The 19,670-nt window shown below is 40.1% G+C and overlaps 1 protein-coding gene across 2 annotated transcripts in view; it reads left to right on the top strand.

Moving 5' to 3' along the window:
• The window catches only part of grip2b (glutamate receptor interacting protein 2b), a 103,590-nt gene extending 95,984 nt beyond the window's left edge, over positions 1-7,606 (top strand). For both annotated transcript variants that reach the window (XM_041782992.1, XM_041782991.1), the window contains exons 23-24: positions 2,136-2,282; positions 5,809-7,606. In XM_041782992.1, the coding sequence (XP_041638926.1) occupies positions 2,136-2,282; positions 5,809-5,979 (318 nt within the window). In that variant the 3' untranslated portion in view covers positions 5,980-7,606. The remainder of the gene's footprint in view (positions 1-2,135; positions 2,283-5,808) is intronic.
• The last annotated feature ends 12,064 nt before the right edge of the window (positions 7,607-19,670 follow it).

The raw sequence follows: 19,670 nt of genomic DNA, 5'->3' as shown, positions 1-19,670 counted from the left end.
TCTCTGACCTCAGAAATTATCCATTGCAGGTCACATTAATGAGTTTGTTTCCCACACTTATACAGTTGGCTTTATATGTCAACTTTAATTTTTTGTCTGTGTATTTCCATTGTCCTTATTTACATTTTTTGCACTTTTTTTTGCCACTTTTAATCGGTTTTACAGCTACAAGTTCATTTTTGCGACTTGTTTTTGCCACATTTTTGCCACTTGCACCTGCTTTTTGCTATTTGCAAATTTTTTTACCCCTTTTTTGTCTTTTTTTCACCCATTTAAGCTGCCTTTTGCCATTGAATGCCACTTTTTTATTCACATTTTTACCTACCTTTGGTGCTTTTTGCCCATTTTAGTCACTTTTCACTCATTTTTTGCCATGTTTTTCCTGCCAGGAAACTTATTTTTTGTCATTTCTTACCAGTTTTTGCCATATAATGCCTACTTTGCCCCTTTTAACCTATTTTTGCCACGTTTAACTTATTTTTATTACCTCTTTAACCCGGTTTTGCCACTTTTCACTACTTCGATTGTGGCTCTTGCAAAAGGTATTTTTCAACAGTTAGGCTCTTTGGTTGAGTAACACTGGGCTAGGTGATGATTTTATCCCCCTGTGGCAATGGAACACCTGAATTCAATAACTAACAGGTGCTTTTTCCATATATTATATAAAGGAAGGAATGGAGAAATGACAAACCCTGGAAAATGTTTGGTTTGATCGATCGGTCTCCCGGGTCTCCCTCCATTTAAATAAAGTGAGGCCAGAAATCCCTCCAGGATATGACATATTACACTGGTGACATAATTTGAAGGCCAAACATTTAGAAGAGAGTAAGCTGGTCAAACAAAAGTGATGTGACTAATTCCACTTCAACTAACACAATTACATAATGTGAATGTGATATCTCAAAAACAACTTTGCATAAATATCTCAAGGATGAATCAATGAGAGTTTCAAGGTCACAAAAAAAGATGAAGGTCATTGGGCCTCATCCTCATCCCTTGCTTGTGAAGATGATATCTCATGAATACTTTGGCAGATCTGCTACAGACTACAGACAAATATCCACTGTGACTAAAGGATGACCAGGAACTGGATGACTGAACTAGACCTTGGAGGCATAAAGTCAAGATCATTGGACTTCATGGTCTTCTCTTATCTTCAAAATGTCTACAAATCACAGAAAACACCACAGTGTTTCCTAACCCACCTCTGTACTTTCACTGTCCTACATTTGGACACCTCACAGAGACATAAAACCACCAGGCTGTAGTTCTAGTTTTGTCCTATTTTCAGTCCATGCTCTGTCCAAGGAGACTGAGGAAAAATACTACCATGAAGTAGTTTTCTTTACTGATGTCTTTTTTTATTGACTGACACAGTCAGGGATTATAATCTCTTCCTGCGTTGGTCCTGACAGATTAGCACCCTTGAGAACAACCTATGGTAGCCATTTTTAAGGGCATGTTTTATTTTTAGATTGATTAATGAGTGCCTCTTTAATCAGAGCAGAGCAGGATGGAGATGCAGCTGCAGGCTCAGCAGGAGCCAAAGCCTCAGTGTTGTTTACTGAAGGCCAGCCTTGCCACACTCTCCAGCCACTGTGGTGAATGAAGTAGTGGAGATTTTATGGAATTTATATTAGATTTTTTAGGCTCCTTTTAGCACTTCTCTGCTTCTGTAATGTGTTCAGCTCTCTTTAACTGTCCCATTTTCTAATCGCTGATCTCGTCCAGTGGTGCAAAAACTTCCAACCCTCCATATTTCAGGCCTTTGACATGTTTTAAAAAAGTCTGCTCTTCTGATGGTGTTGTCATGTGCACACAAGTAATAGAGGTAGTAATAGACACTTCTCCCTTTCACGTCACATCACATTGCGACACATCACATAATCTCACATTACATTGTGTCTACATTGGTCATCTTTCTTGCTCTGCCTCATTAATATGTCTGTTCATGCCAGCAGAGACATGTGACAGCTAAGTTACACCTTCATTATATTCTATCGGCAATCTGACCAGTGCTAATGACACAGATTGATTTGGTTTCATGTTTAATTCATTTTTTCAGAATTAAATTGAATCCAAATAAATTAAATTATGTTAAATACAATCCACTGATCTGTATGTGTCCTCTGTAGGTCACAGTGATAAAGGACCCTGAGAGTGATGACTTTGGCTTCAGTGTATCGGACGGCTTCCTGGAGAAAGGAGTTTACGTCAACATGATCAGACCTGACGGGCCTGCTGACCGTTCTGGGCTCAGACCGTACGACAGAATCCTGCAGGTAATGAGATGAAACAAAATGTGTTTAACTCTGATTGAGTTATGTCTGAATCTTTTTCTTTTTTAATGTTCATATGTTGCAGCTGGATGCTTCAGTTGTTTAAAATCATTTGTATTCTCATTGATGTACACTCAGTATCCCATCATGACAAAGTGAAAGCAGAATTTTAGAATTTTTTACAAATGAGTTAAAAATGAAAAACTGAAATATTACAATGACAAGTATTCAGACTTTGCAACAACACTTGAAAGCTCCAAGATCTGTGTGGAGATGGGACAGAGTTTCAGAACGCCATCACTGCAGTGAGGCAATGACCCAAATGGAAATGAGTCAATATTTGACTAAAATGCCATGACTGCAGAGCCGATGCAAATTTGAGTGAAAAAACCCCAACCTCGATGGAAATGACTCAAAGTGTAACTGTTGCCAAATTTGAGCAAAAAATCCACTTCATTGGAAACAACTAGAAATTTGACCAAAAGGTCATGATACACAAATGCTGCCAAATTTGAGCACGGCATGTACCCAGACTAACACGACTCACATTTAATCAGAAAGACTGTGGACCTATCACCACATTTGAGTGAAAAATCACCCCCAGTGGAAATGACTCAAAGTATACCTGTCACCAGATACGAGTGATAAGATCATACTTAATTAATCCCCCAGGGGGAAATCCTGGAAAAATCGTCGTTACTGCAAAAACTTAAAATTTGACCAAAAGGTCATGATATGCACCTGTTGCCAAAGTTGAGTGACATTGACCCAGACGGAAATGACTCAAAACTGGACTAAAAAGTCATGACTGTGGACCTGACGCCAAATTTGATTGAAAATACGACCTTAATGGAAACAAGACAATATTTTACCAAAAATGTTTGAAAGTGGACCTGCTGCCAAATATTAGCAAAAAAATCAACCTGACAGTAAAAACTTAGTACTTTACCAAAAAGTCACGACTGTGTACCTGTTGACAACTTTGAGTGAAAATTTGGCCTCAATGGAATTGACTCAATATATGACATGAAATTTATGAAAGTGTACTGTTAATAAGTTTTAGCAAAAACTGGACCCTGGCAAAACAACTAAAAATTTGACAGATAAGTCATGACTGTGGACTCATTGCCAAATATGAGTGACAAAATCAGCCTCCATGCAAACGACTCAAAGTGTACCTGATGCCAGATTTGAGTGGCACAATGATCCAGACTAAAATGACTCAAAATATAACTAAAAAGTCATGACTGTTAACCTGTCAACAAATTTCTCGTAAAAATTCGACCTCGATGGAAATGAGTCATAGTCTGACATGCCAGATTGGATTAACGTTCCGTCTGTCACATCTTTGCAGGCCGTTGAGAGCAACAAAACACGTGACGTAGCCGCTACTGAGGAGTAAACTCCATAGAGAGCTGCATAGTACAAACCATGGAGACTGTAGACATGTCAGAACACGACTTTTGTCGTTTTTGAAAGAAAACAACTCACTGCTGTTCTTTGTTCTTCTTTTAACAAAAAATTATTGTCAAGTTCTGATAAAACTGGCACTTTAGCAGCATTCACGCTAATCTCTTCTGCCATTATTGCACTGGCCTCTTCTTGCTGCTTGCATACATCACGATTCTGCTGCGCCCGAAAGTACTGCCCCTTGACTCTGATTGGTCCTGTCACTCTCTAACCGGGCCCATACTGTTCAGATGGGAGCTTTGCAAGGTGGATTAGCCAGTGAGAAACACGGAAATGGGCGAATCCATCTGCTTTGCAAGGTGACATATTGGTAGAAACAACTAGAAATTTGAGCATGATTTGCACCTGATGCCAAATATAAGCAAGACATCAACCCAGACCAAAACTACTTTAAATTTGACCAAAAAGTCATGACTGGGGACCTGTCACCAAATATGAGTAAAAAACCAACCCCAGCATGATAACTCTAAGTGTACCTGTCACCAGATTTGAGTGAGATGACCCAGACTGAAATGACTCAAAAATAAAAAAAAAATAAAAAATTCAAGACTAGACCCTGTCCCCAAGTTAGAGAAAAACTAGTAAATAGGAATTTGACCAAGATCAGGATACACACCTGTTGCCAAATTTAAACAAGACAATGACCCAGATTGAAACAACTCAAAATACAACCAAAAAGTCATGACAGTTGACCTGTCGCCAAATTTGAGCAAAACATCAACTCCAGCAGAAACTATTCAAAATTTGACTCTAAAGTCATGACTGCTAACCTGACAAACCAGATGGATTTGTTTCACATATCCATCTGGAAAACCTCTCACAGACAGCATTTGGGAAAGGAAAGAGCCTTTAAAAAAAACCGGGAGGGTGATTGGATGAACGTTCTGTCTATCACATATTTACGGGCCAATCAGAGCAACAAAACACGTGACGTCATAGTCCCAAACTGACATGCACTGCTAACGAGAACTCCATAGAGAGCTGCTTAACGCAAACCATGGCGACTGTAGACACGTCAGTACATGACTTTTGCAGTTTTTGAATAGAGAACAACTCAATACTATTTTTTGTTCTTCTTTTAAAGAAGAAATGTTGTCAAGTTTTGATAAAAATATACACTTTAGCAGCATCAATGCTAATCTCTTCCGCCATAACTGCACTGGCCTCTTGTTGCTACTTGCTTACGTCACGACTCCGCCGGGCCCAGAAGTATTGCCCCTCGACACTGCTTGGTCCTGTCACTTTCTAAATGGGCCCAAACGGTTCAGACGGGAGCTTTGCAAGATGGATTTGCCAGTGAAAAACACGGAAATGGGTGTTTCTCATCTGCTTTGCAAGGTTACATGACTGCCTCCCTGTTGCTAGATTATTGCGACCCTGGTGGAAACGAGTCAAAATCTGACAAAGGAAGAGTCCTGGTTGTGCCAAACTTCTCTCTGTTAAATATTAAGGAGGCCACTGTGCTCTGGGGAACCTTCAGCAGCGACAATGTTTTTGTAGCCTTCCCCAGATCTGTGCCTATCAACAGTCCTGTCTCTGAGTTCTGCAGGGACTTTCTTCATGAATTAGTATTTGCTCTGATATCATTGTCAGCTGTGAGGCCTTCTGTAGAGAGGTATGTGCCTTTCCAAATCATGCCCAGTCTTTTACCACAGGTCGACTCAAACCTTGACAGAATTCTTCTGTCAATGTGATATTTCAGTTTTCTTTAGTTTTTTATGGATTAAAAAAAAAGTCTAAAATTCTTTCACTTCATCATGACTACAGAGTAAGAAACTATACATCAAATAGCTGCTTTCCAAATATTTCTAGAATAATGTCTCCAAAAAACATCCACTAAAATCTTGTCCTTTGGTTCATTCAGCAGTTGTAAAGAGGCACTATGTTTGGCATGTTTGCTGTTGCCATGCTGTTTTTTTAAGAAAGTGTAAAGAGAGGATTTAAACACTTTGCCATGTTGCTATACTGGGAGAATTCCTGTTTTTAGCGGGGTAACTGACCAGACAGCAGCATCCTTTAGCAGAGCAGGGATTACTTGTGTCTGTTCATCTCTGTCCAGGTAAACCATGTGAGGACAAGGGACTTTGACTGCTGCCTGGCCGTTCCTCTCATCACAGAGGCCGGGGACAGACTGGAGCTGGTCATTAGCAGAAACCCGATGGCCAACGACGATGACGATGAGGACATAGAGGACAATAACAACACTTTGGACCATCTGCCAGATCTGTAACAAACACGCACAAACACTGTAAAACCTAGATAATCTAACTGTGGCTGAAGTGCAAAGATATATTCCTTGATTTGACCAAAACACCAACACACAAACTCCACCGGCTGGCAATAATTCTCCTTGAACACAGACTCTTCTTACACATCACTGCATGCTCACATGGTCTCTCCCTCCCATTCACAATTGAACTGCTCTCATTCAGTCTAGTTCACTTCTGAAACAGACCCCGAGACCCCGCCCCCCCAAAGGCTGACTCAGACTTCACGGTGTCTTTCCAACATAAACAACCACTCACTTGGCACTTTAACCCTCCATTTTAACCGATTCTGACTCTTTAAATCATGCTTTTTCTGAAAACAAATGAATTTGACCCTGCAATTTGGGTGAGGTCATTTCAGCTGTTATTAATGCCCGACCACAGATTTATAGAAATGACTGGTGTACCAGTGGGATTTGCCTTATTACATAATTTTGTGGGTGATTCTGGGAGACTGTCATGTTTGGTTAGAGAAGTTTTCATGTTTTTTAATAAGAAGTAAGAGATCTGAAGGACAGTTTATAAAGAAATAGTGTTTAACTTTGGTTTACATAGATGTAGCCATAGTAGAAGTCTGTTTTGCGGCTACAATCTTGCTTAAAACCTACTGCTTGTCTGCAGTTTCCAAGAGAGGAGAGATCTTTTCTCCCCCAGGCAAGAGAATTTTCTTAATCAGACATATCTTCACGTGAAACAATCTGCAAAGTGATCCTAAAAAAAAAAAAATCTGTGCAATTATAATGAGCTAGATGGAGCTAGATTCTAATTCAACTGCAAAGCTCTTGTATTTTTTATCCATTCATCAAAAGGAAGAAAAAGACTTTCTTTTTCCACTGAGAAATCCATCCATTATCTACTCCACTTATCCCATTATGGTTCTACTAAAAAGAAACATCCAGAATAAAATTTATTTACCAGTGCAACATTTGCTGAGCAGCTCTGCCCCTGGAAAACTGTGATGCCTGCGAACAATATACTGCAACGTTTTCATGCTTTTCTTTCTCAGAGCATAGGGCCCAAGCCAAGTGGAATACAGAAAAATCAGACCAGTTTGCAATGAAGGAAACAACATGAGTGCCTTTTATAAAGCCTTATGTAAGACGTACCACAGCAGGACAACTTCTGCCATCCTTCATATTTGTTTTTATTCTGAGGTCACATCTGATCATGTTAGTTTCTGTTACCCCTTTTCCACCTAGCTAGCTCCAGTGCTTGATGGTCCAAGAGAAAGAAACAGTTCAAGTTTGTCTACAATGACAAAATGACATGGATATAATTGATACAACCGTTCCACGGGCCGGATTTGGTCCCTGGGCCTTGAGTGTGACACCCCTGGTCTGAGGGCTGTCAGGGATCATTAGACGTGAGTGAGTCATTTTGTAGATGCGCTCCTGCATATCATTATCTTAATGTATAACAGCGTTGAACGATGTGTTTGACAGAATAATCACTTTGAAGCTTACTCCTAGCTCTAATTAATGATCACAGACCACACAATACACTACAGTGTGCTGTTAAATATCTGTTAGGAAAATTCAAGTTAATCAAAATCGACAAATGCAGTTGAAACTGCGATAATCGCAATGTGTGGTCCAGTGGACTGGCTGAACGGTCTTGTATGCATTCTGTGGATTATAGTGCTAAAATCAGTTGAAACTGTTCTTATAAAAATCATGTAGTGTGTAGCCAGATGTCTGAGAGGTCTGACTTCACCCTCCTTTTGCTCATTTCTGACATTAGCCAGTATGTTTGCACTTCTAACAGCAGACTTCATGATTTGTCTTCAGTCTAATTACAAATAATAACTATTTATGCCGTTGGTCATGCTGTGTAGCACTTCTGAGATCATCAGTGACACATTAAGCCACAGACATTAATATAATTACCACAAACAAAGAAACTTAACAAGAATCAAGCATTGATCCTCCACCACAAACAGAGCTAAAGCTCAAAAGTTTTTGATGAAAGGAAACAAGAAAAAACACAGAAGGTCGGTATAAACATGACATTGTTTTGTCTTTACTGTCAACAGATGCATGCATTATTCACAGACCATTTGTGATTTCTGCTGGCACGGATCAAGTTTACCTGGGCACACTCGGTAACACTTAGAAATGGTTTTGTAGAGCCAAAGTAACAGCAAAATAGTCTTATTTTAATCATGATCATGATGAGGTGTAACGGTTTTGGGTTGAGATGTGATTTTGTACTTGCACGTCACATTTAAGTGCATGCAGTCACCCACAAATATGTCCCAAAGGAGAAAAATAAAAGTCAATAATACAGAGCAGCATCTTAACCCCAATCCAGGCACTAATAGTCCTTGTAATTGTTCAATAACTGACATTAAATTCAAACAAAGAACTGACAAAAAATACAGAAAAAAAGTACACATTGGAGCAAGAAGATCCAGCTGCTTCTTCAGATCAGTTTTACAGGGAAATTTGCAGTTTGCATGCCAAACATGACAAAAATGCTGATGAATATTTAACAGAATCACCCAGACGTGCAGAGCTAGACATATCACCCTACTAAAGCATGATCCCTAAACCCAGGTGTGAACAAATCTATGGTCGCTGAGAATCTTTGCAACCATGTTAGAAAATAATTGTAATTTTTTAAACTCTCTGTATCAAGTTTTTGCCTTAGTTACTTCAATACTAATGGTTATTAGCTGCATTTGCCTTGGACTTAAAGATGCAAAGTAAGATCCGGAGTAAAAATACACATGGTATCATCCAAACTGAATAAAAACTCCAGAACTGAATCTATTTAGGCATCATTAGTTCTCTAAACCAGGCGTTCTCAACCTTTTTTAGCCCGCAACCCCCAAAATAAAGGTGTCAGAGACCAGGGACCCCCACTGTACCTGAAGGTGGCTGAACACAGCCATGCACATTGAAGAATAGTCATGTGCAGACAAGGCTGCACACTAGGGGGGATAAATGGGAGAGCTTTCTGGGGCATAGCCAAACTGGGGGCCTGCAAAATCATGGTCCATTGCAAAGGTAAGCTGTGGTATATGCTTATCATAGAAACAAAAATCTTTTTAATTCATTTGTGCAGTAAGTAGCCCTCTTAAAATGTAAATTCTTTTGATAAATACAGAATATAAATACAATAGCTAAAATGGGTTAATAATGAAAAAAAATAGTGGAAAAGGTGGTGAAATTGAATTTTAAAAGTAGCAGAAATGGGTTAGAAGTGCCAAAAATTAGATAAAAGTGGCAAAAATATTTTAAAAAATGGGTTAAAGTGGCAACAACAGGCATGTTAAATGGTAAAATGGGATTAAAAAGTGCGTAAAATGGTGGTAAAGTGCCAAAAATAGGTGGAAATCTGGTGAAATAGGATGAAAAATTGATATAAGGGTGAGCTGAGGCAGAAATTGGAAGAAATGGGTGAAACTCGCAAAATGGGCTTATCAAATTTTGAATTATGGAGTAAAAAATGGTAAATAGAGGTTAATAGTGGTAATAATGGGTAAACAGAGCTAACAATAGGCAGAGAGTGTCAAGATTTGGTTTAGAAGTGGCAAAAACAGGCAGAAAAATGTGGGGGAAAGGGTTTAAAACTGACAAAAAAATGGTTTTAAGTGGCAAAAATGTGTTAACATTTGACAAAATTGGTGTAAAGTGGCAACAGTGTAATTTTAAAAATATTCATAGTTTTTTAAGGCATCTGGAGACCACATCTCAGAGTCTCATGGCCTCCAATGGGGTCCCTACCCCAACGTTGAGAACCCCTGCTCTAAACAGCCTAATCTGTAAACAAATAACTGTGTTTAAATCTCTGATTGGGCATTTAGTACAAAGGTGACTTTTAAGAACAACTTTTAGTAATCTTTCTGTTAATCTTCACACAGGTTTGTTTTAACTCTCACTCTTTCTGAAATAGCTTCACCCACTTTGCAGCTCCGCCATGAAGGCGTTTAAGAGAGACGAACCTAAAGAAATCTGAACCCGCCATTTCATGACTTTTCTTAATCCTCCCACCTCTGCTGTTTTTATTTTCCTGTTTGAGTTTTGAGCAGAGATTCATTTATTCACTGGTTTTGAATTTCTGCTCTGCAGAAACCATTCAACCATTAACGTTTCCACAAAGTGAGACGACTTCATAGAGTGTGTGTTAAGAAGAAAACAATGCAAGTAGGTTGGAAAGGTGGCATTCGTGGGTTGACTCCAGTGTTTACTGACTAAGCACAAGAGATTTAATGATAAGGTTTGAGTGTAAGGCTGGCTACACACTAGACAATCTTAGGCTCCATTTTTCCACCCAATTCGCCCCAACAGCAATCAGGAGGCATGACCTGATCTAAGGCTTGCTGCAAATTATTTTTTCCCAAATAATCCTTAAATTTTGGTGTCAATAAAATTATTTCACTGCTCCAAGATGCTTATTTTGTCTTGTCACTGTCGCTGATTGGCCCATCATAAATGTGACAGACAGAGCATTCCTCCAATCACCTTTCGAGAATCTTTGAAGAGCTTTTCATGCTTTTCATCCCTATGGGAGCTTTCCCAGATGAATATGAAATTTATCCATCAATCCATTTTCTGCACCGCCTATCCTGTTGGGGGTTGAGGGGGGGCTGGAGCCTATCCCAGCTGTCACTGGGTGAGAGGCGGGGTACACCCTGGACTGGTCGCAGGTCAGTCGCAGGGCTTACTGATAGAGACAGACAACCAACTCACACTAACACCTACAGCCAATTTAGAGTCACAAATTAACCTAATAAGCATGTTTTTGGTGGTGGGAGGAAGCCAGAGCACGCTGAGAGAACCCACGCATGCATGGGGAGAACATGCAAACATGCACAGAAAGGCCCTGACCAGGAAGATAACCACGGACCTTCTTGCTGTGAAGCAGCAGTGCTAAAGGCCCAAACATACTCGGGTGGAACGTACGCGGAACGGACTCCACGGAGGACCGCCCGGACTCAAAGTAGATGTCCGCAAGGCCCATGCGCGCAAAGCTCAAGTTTTACGACCGCGCGGACTCCGTTTTGCGTACTGGTGTCACACAAAACACTGCTCAGCATGTAGTTTTCACATCGATCCACATTAAATGTGACACCAAGATGCATATTGAGCCCAGCTAGATCATCAAACTTTTCACGTGTGATTCCGAAGTATTGAAAATGTCCTTCAGCAACATGGCATACTCCCCTTCCTCGTCTCTTGTGGCATTTAATGGCCGTATGTACCACAGTCTCTTAATTTATTTGCCTTGCAAAGCCAGCAGGCTTCGTCAGTGTAGGACGCCAGCAAAATGTAAACAGCGCGCAAGGATTTTGGGAAATGTAGGATTTCACAGAAATTTCACAGGAAACTGCTATGCAACAGTGTGCTTGACTATGGAAGCTCTGATGACTGCATATATTCTGCGCGGAGTCTGCTCCGCTCGAGTATGTTTGGGCCATAACCCCTGCACCACTGTGCAGACCTGAAATACATCCATGCAGTGCATATATGGATCAGTACGGGAGAGGGAACAATCTCACTGTGGCATGGTTTGAAACAACACAGCCGTACCGGCTAGAGAATAATACTTAAATGAAAAGGTCAAATTAATATTAGTGTTATGGAGAGGAGGAAGTATTTACAACTATGTTATGCTTCTAAACTCTTACAGGAGGCAACAATGAGCGTTGTGATTGGTCAGATGTGTGCTTGGTCCAAAAAAAAATAAAAGCAGTAATTTCATTCAACAAAATGACACTGCTGGTGTGAAAGTTTGCACTGACTGATTACAGGTTTATGAGAGCATAATTACAACTGAATTAAATGCATATTAAAATGGATAAATGAAAAGCATCTGGTGTACAAAGGCCTTAAATGTCACCTTATAACTACAGCTTTATTTTCAGTTGAATTAATTTTATGAATAGAATTCTATAATAAAGGTTGATAATCACCATTTGAAATCATTTAATTTGAGTATATTGTTTTTAAACATGTCATGACCCTCCAAGGGGTCCTGACCGCCCCTTTGGGAACCAGCGGTTCAGTGATTATGATCGTAAGGCCAAAAAAATCCCTGTTGACTCCCACATTTATAAATCAATGAAGTTTTGAGAGCCATCTGGTGTGTAGCCGGTCTAAAAAAAGAGAAAGAGACAAATAATAAAAAGCAGAGTCTGATGGATTAATCCATGTGGGAATGTACGTGTGAAAGTAAGGGAACAGAGAATAACCTTTGTCCTCTGCAGGGATGGAAAATAATTCGACAGGAACAATCACAACCTCTGTTCTCTCTCTCTCTTTCTCTGTATGTCTCTCGCTCTTTCCTCACGTTGTTACATAACACACAGCCAGAATCCAGCTGCCCCCTTGGAGACAGCCGTGTGTGAGAACGAGGCAGACTGTGTGCGTGTGTGATGTTTCTATGTATACTATACACGTGTGTTTACATGTATGTATCTAAGGATGTCTGTTTTTTTCATTCGGAGCATGTATGAGCATGTGTTAGTGTGTGAGTGTGCATCAGAGCGTGAGAGCCAGGTGGTGTACATTTCACTGTACAGTGGTGATTTTTTTTATTTGTAGGGATGTGGTTTGTTCCCTCCATGAGTCCCTGATGAGAGTGAAAACAGAGTAAACTCAATTATTGTGAGCAAGCAGAAGAGACTTTTTCATAACTAAAAAAAAGGGACGTGAACTCCTCTCTGAGAAAAGAAGCACACTGTTGAATACCATGCACTGTAAGTATTTTCATGTACAACGGAACAAACATGTCTGAGTGTTTTTTTTACCAAATGTCAAGTGGCCAAAAAAAGTTTTGTAATGCAACAAAAAAGGTGAAAATACAGAGAAAAGCCTTCTTAATGTTCTGTTAATTTCCATGTATGTGTGTGTGGTCATCCATACTCCCTATGCATCTCTGGGTCAAAGGTCAGTTTAAAGCCCAACCTGGAAACGCAACCTGGAAACGCAACAAAAATCCTTACAATAAGCGATGATTTGTAGGCAAATACAATACATCTAAGCTGTAAAATGGGTATAAATTTAGCAAACAGCCTAGGTACTGAAGGATGAGGCAAGACGGCAACTTACGTGCAAATATTTGCACAATACATGCAAATATCACAAAATCTAGCAGGCTTTTGGAGCTACATTTACAAGAAGTGATCTGCTAAAACAGAATCATTACCTCATTTTATATTTATGCTTTTTTAAAAATCTACCTTCATGACATTTTCAAAACAATCCTCACGCAAACAGAACAAAAAAAAAAGACTTTAAATCACTGCGGTACACATGCCAGGCCAGTAGTTTGTTGGACTTTGTGATGAAACAACACATGCATTTGCACCTCCTATTCCCTCTACATAGCAGGTACACCATATGGACAAAAGTATTCGGCCACCTGCCCATTACAAAAGTAGGGACTGTAATGACACTGTATTAAAATACTTGTACTTTAATGTGGAGTTACCCCTCTGTTACAGCATTTACAGCCATCACTCTTCTTCACAGTGTTTCTGTGGGAATTTGTGTCCATTCATTCTGTAGAGCATTTATGAGGACAGGCACTGATGTTGTAAGAGAAGACCTGGCTGGCAGGACCTCTCTGTGGACCAGTCAAGTTCTTCCACACTACACTTCAACCATGTCTTTATAGTCCCTACTTTGTGCACTGGGGCACAGTCATGTTGGAATAGAAAAGGGCCTTCCCTAAACTGTTGCCATACAGTTGGAAACATAGCATTGTCCAGAATCTCTTGCTATGCTGAAGCTTTAAGATTGGCCTTCACTGGAGATAAGGGGCTGAAAAACAGCCCCATAACATTATCACTCCACAGAACACATCTCCACTCCCCCACAGTCCAGTGTCAGCATGCTTTACACTACTCCATCTGTGCATGGCATTGGACTTGTTGATGTGAGGCTTTCATGCAGCTGCTCAGCCATGCACACCCATTCATGAAGCTCCCACAGCACAGTGTTAAAGCCCATTCATGCTCAACGTTAAATACGGATCCGCGTTCATTTCATCTGTATTTCTGCACGTTTCCATAAAGCTTACGGATATGGGCCAAACAGAGCAGTACCACTGGAAACTGTGGGGGCAGTGTTGCTGTCACTACCCAATATGTAGCTCTAGTGAGACACAAAGAAAAAATAACAATGGCGGAACTTCTTGAGGAAAAGTTGGTTAGAAATGCTGCCTCAGTTTTTGTCTTTCATGCAAGAGGTACATTATCAATACCTCCTCCGCAGTCGCCATGTTTGTTTTTGAGTTTGTTGTTGTCATAAACTTTTTACTCTGGGCTGCCACCCCGGTGGATGTATTGGTTAACAGCCATGCCAACATAAAGGATGCATGGAAGTATGTGAGCAGTGACAGTAACATCATTTGAAAAGGACATATACATTTTCATACGTAAAGGGAGTATAAATGGGCCTTTACTGTTACATTAATGCCAATGGAAGTTTAGAGCTCCTAAGCTATGGAATCAGCAGAGAGTTGAAGACTTTTTCACACCATGCACCTTAGCCGTTGTCAACCCAAATATGTGATTACACATGGTCTTCTACTTCATGGCTGAGTTGCTATTGTTCCTAAACGCTTTCTAATGATGTGGCTTACAGTTGACTGTGGAATATCCAACAGGATTGATATTTCACCAACCATCTTATTACAAAGGTAGCATCCATCACAGTACCACGCTTGAAGTCACTGAGCTCTTCAGAACGACCCATTTAGGATCTCAAATGTTTGGGACTGCAGTGCTAGGTGATGTGGCAACGGGTATGACTGAAACACCTGAATTCAGAAATATACAGGTGTGGCCAAATACTTTTGTTCATAAAGTGTAGGTGTAAACATACAAAATTGGCTATCACACAAAAGTTTCTATGAATGGCTGATGATGTTGGGTTGCAACATGTGGCGTTACTCTTTTTTTGGAGGAAAAAACAGTGCCTCAAGCTCAGTTTGTGTTGCTCAATATCCCACAGAACCACAATGCATGGCCCAGCCTACTCTGTCTGTGTTTAACAAGCTTTGTCCAACTAGGAGCAAAGTAAGGGAAAAAACAGCATAATGCTGAATGATGTGCATCAGTGGGGACTGAGACCTGGGTGGGCTCTATGCTACCTTGCAAAGCTGATGGATAGTCCAGATTCCATGTCGGTCATCAGGCTGATCTGTCTTGCAGATCTCCAACCTGGAACATTGGTACCCAGCCTGAGACCAGACCTGATTAGTCTGTGTTAATTAAGGAGAGTGAGGTGGTAGCTATGGGCGGGTTTAGTTATACTGCAAGCTGGTAAACAATGGCAACCAGTGTGGTGATTAGCTCAGATGTAGCTACAGTACAGAGGTTATTTATTTCAAGATCACACTAAGGTCATTTTCACACCTGATAGTGCGGGGGACTCGGTCTGCTTTGGAATGGAAATTGCAACATTGTTGCACTTTCCTTTGGTTTGGTTCACATTCATATTGCTCTTGGTCAAACGGCCCAAACCGTCTAAACACCTTCAACCTCTGCCTGTTGGGGGCGCTGTTGTCACAAACAAAAGGCGACCAAGAAAAAAAGATGGCATAGAAGAAGACAAATCTGGAATGCTATCTCCTGCCGCCGGTCTTTTTTCCACATCAACAATAAAAAAAAAAAAAAAACACTGAATTTTCTCTGTCTTGGGGTTTCTGCTTTTGCATTGGGGCATTACAAGCAGCCAGTGAGGTGGTGAGCTGTCCAGCATGTCGTTCCTTACATGAGACGGGTCAATCAGCACCGACTACAATGTGTTGCTATGGCTACACAGATGCCAAGCAAGGTACCAACATGTATCTGAGTGTATTAAATCACATATAAATCTATATCATTATGCTTTGTGCCTCTAACTTACTAAAATGTACTTACTAGTTACTTATTTAGTACTAGTAAATCTAATTTACTGCCTTTGGTTCACAAGCTGGTCCGCTTTGCTTTCACACCTCAAATGAACCGTACCAGCAGACCGAGACCCCCTGTTTTCTTGTTTGGCCTGCACCAGAGTTCGTGTGAGCTTTCACACCGCTCCAAAAGAGCCGGTCTATCTGGGAAAACGGCCCAGAGTTCGTTTAAAGGTGACCAAACACTTCTGGTGTGAATGCGTCTTAAAAGCTTTCCTTGTGGAAAGTATGTTTTTGCTCTTGATCAGGTCCAGCATGAGCGTATGATAGTTAGCGCTGGGGTTCGCTTGTACTGTAAGCTGATATTCCATGTCTGCTGGTGAAGCAATTAGCTCAGATTTAGTTCTACTGTCAGTTTGATCAGAACTGGAGCACATTTCTTTGTTTAAAGAAGAGCATGATAACTGACTCTAGTGATTGGTAGCAACCATAGTGGCAACCGTGGCATGTTCATTCTCCAGAGCTGTGCACTCCCACTGCGTCACATGCACGGTCACCCTGATTGGCTTGTAAGGAATGCAACAGACACAACATCCATCCAATCACCTGCTCTAGTCCCCAGATAACAAAAAATGTGCTTCCAGAAAAAATGTGGCATTGCAAAGGGGAAAAAATAATACTTTGATGCATAATTTTTTATATTTTATCTTATAATGTATGGGTCATGATGTCTCATATATTCTCATGACATTCCTGATAAATCACATGAAACCTTTCTTCATAAGCCTACTGTATCCATGCAGACCTTTAACAAATGTGGCCTGTTTATTTAATGACGATCAAAAATATGTGTCCAGAGCATCATCAAATATAACACTGTTGCGTTCCCGTGTTGGGCTTTTATCGTGTGCGTTGATATTGTGTAGTATTTTTATTTTTAATTGTGTAAAGTTCTATTCTATGTAAAATAGTATTTTTCTATGACAATATTACTCTTCCGAAACATGGGAGAAAATACAAAACAAAATGATGAACGGGGAAAAAATGTATAACTTTGTTGTTGTTGTCGTTTTGTTTTATTCATTTTCTATGAAATAAAGACTGTACTGCTATACTTCTCTTTTCGAGAAGAACATGAGAAAAGATCCAAAAGAAAAATAAAACATCTAATTTTAAGACTTTTTGAGGTCTGTCATTATTTTTCGCATTTATTGATTCATGTAAGTCATGCAATTCAGATTTCGGAGGTCAAAGGTCAAGGTCATTGTGCTTTTCATCTCTTGGAACTTTGACCTTCTTTCCATCTTCAGGGCTGTCCCAAACCTTAAAACTGCTCTGTGGTGCTCTAGAGTGTTTAAAAAGAGCTCTGACAGCATGGATGTTGTATCTTCGGGGTAAATAGCGTTCAAACTAACAAGAGTCCAGTTTGTGTATATACAGTTACTGTACATTCTGCTGCTGCTGACTTAATTATCCCCTAGTGTTTACTACATTACATAACAGACCCAATACACACAGCACACATGAAATACACACATGCACAACAGTAACACGTGGAAAAGAATTTAAGCAGCCGAAGCACTTTTTTATGCACATTCAGACCAGTGACAGGATTATCTAGAAGTGGGGGGGATTCTATTTATTCTAGAGGTACCACTATAAATCTGGTCTTTGAACTGCACCTGAAACCAATGCTTGATGTCTCTTATAGACCACCTTACAAATATTAACTTATTGGAGAAAAGGGTAAGCAACATTTTAGTTATTTCTAATGTTTATGTGGCTACCTTAAAGGGGCTCTATGCAAGATTTAGAAAAATATCAGTGTAGCGACACCGCCGGCCATTAGGTGAACTACAACAACATTGTGTTGCTCTCCACGAAGGCGCGCTCCTTGCTCATGAAGGAGCTTCCAGTTTATCAGCTGATACACACGCAGGCCAAGGTGATTTACCAACATCATGTATACAGAGGAGGTAAGTGAAATAACACTTTACTTAGTTCCACAAACTAAAAATGAAAATGAATAAAGTATATTTGAACCTCTAGTGCAGATACGGCACAAAATTAAATATTGGTTCGTATGAGGCGATTAAAAAAGGAGGATATTTTTGCAACCATTTCTATGAATGAACAACTTCGCTACTTAGTGCAGCATTGACCAATTTTAATGTCTCTTTACGTGTGTAATGTGTATTGAATGGGACGCATTTTAGAGCGAAGCAACAGGGCAAACATTGCTCTGATAATGGTGCCTCAACCGTGGATATCAGATAGCTGAAATTATGTGTTGAAGATATTTTAAGAACTAAGTATCAAAAAATAAACTCAGTAAGTTAAGTCCAGTGCCAAGAAGCAAGAAAAAGATGAAATATTATCCGGAAAACACTAAATGAGCAACGTGACATTGGCGTTGTTTGGATAGCATCTTCATAAGCAAGCTAACGTGATGTAGCATATGGTTTATACAACATAAAACACTACATTGTATTTCATGGTGATGCCTTACCTTTTCAACAGAAAGATGGCCATCTCTGGATCGGTATTTATCCTGAGCGCCAAGCGAAGCTCCCGCCATTTCTCAATGCTCCACCGATATTTATCCTTGATTTCCCCCAGCATCGGTCACACTCTCTTTTAGCTTGATGGGCTTCAGCAGATAAAACTATCTTGGTTTTTTTTTTTAAGCTTTTCGCTGAGTTTGTGTGGGTGTTTGGGCTGAGCTAGCCGGTCGTTTACTCGCGGAAGCAGCCTTCTCCATTCAACACGCTGTTGTCAGGTATAAACAGAGCAAGGGGGTGCGCGCATTACGTAGTACCTGACGTCACTTCTGTTGAGATTTTGCAGAAAATTCGGCCCAAATTCTTCACAGAGAAATGACTCTTCAGGTATATACAGGCAAACAAGGACGACAAAGAGCCTCATTCTTCACGTAAAAGCAATGTTATGATGGTTCAGATTTGCTCAGTGATTGTCTTAAATGAGTAGTTAATGGCTGACAAGGAAAATAGCCAGTCATTTAAAGGATTTCCAGTCAGATTTCAGGAGGCCCAGGTCAGCCCTGGCTACTACTGGTTCTGCCCCTAAAATGCCATCGGTACTGCTGTAAGCCTCTGTAGTCCATTAGGGCACATCTTTGGTATAAAAAAAAAAAAACAAAAAAAAAGGGCAGCCTACATCTACTGGAAAATAAAAACAGTAGTAAGGACTAAATATGCCCTTAGTGCAGAGGGACGGGATCTGGTGACTTGGGGGTAAAGAGGGAAAAATCTCAAAAAAACAAGTGGAAAAACTCCATCCCCGTGGCCCGGTCTGAGAAACCACAACATCCTGGAATCAAAACATCAGCTTTTCACATCATCCCTCTTTCTTTGACATCCCGCTACTTCCTGTTCATTTCTATTTTGGACTACAGAACAAAAGCAAATGTCCCATGATATCTCAAAAACATGCTTTTTTCACATTTTTGTTGTGTGAAGGCCAAAAAACTGTCAGGAGGATGGAGCAGAGAAAAATTCTCAGCACTGAAGTCTATTTTTGTCAGCGTTGTTTTTCCTCTTTCTTTTTTTTTTTTTTTTTTTTTTTGAGTTATTTAAAGCTCCGATCGTGATGGCAGTGAAACAGAAAATTAACGTTTATCATCCAACAGCAGGTTCAAACACTAACATCTTTAATAAAGATGGCATTGTCAGCTCACAGAAACAGAACAATCCTAGTGATGATGATAATCATGGAGGGCTTTACCGAGGAAATTATGAATCCAAACTAAACGAGGACATGACTGATTGTTGTCCATTAAAGTGCCGTC

Source organism: Cheilinus undulatus, linkage group 3 (assembly GCF_018320785.1).
Source record: "Cheilinus undulatus linkage group 3, ASM1832078v1, whole genome shotgun sequence".
NCBI classification, from domain to species: domain Eukaryota; kingdom Metazoa; phylum Chordata; class Actinopteri; order Labriformes; family Labridae; genus Cheilinus; species Cheilinus undulatus.
This window is presented reverse-complemented; position numbering and strand designations above follow the sequence as displayed.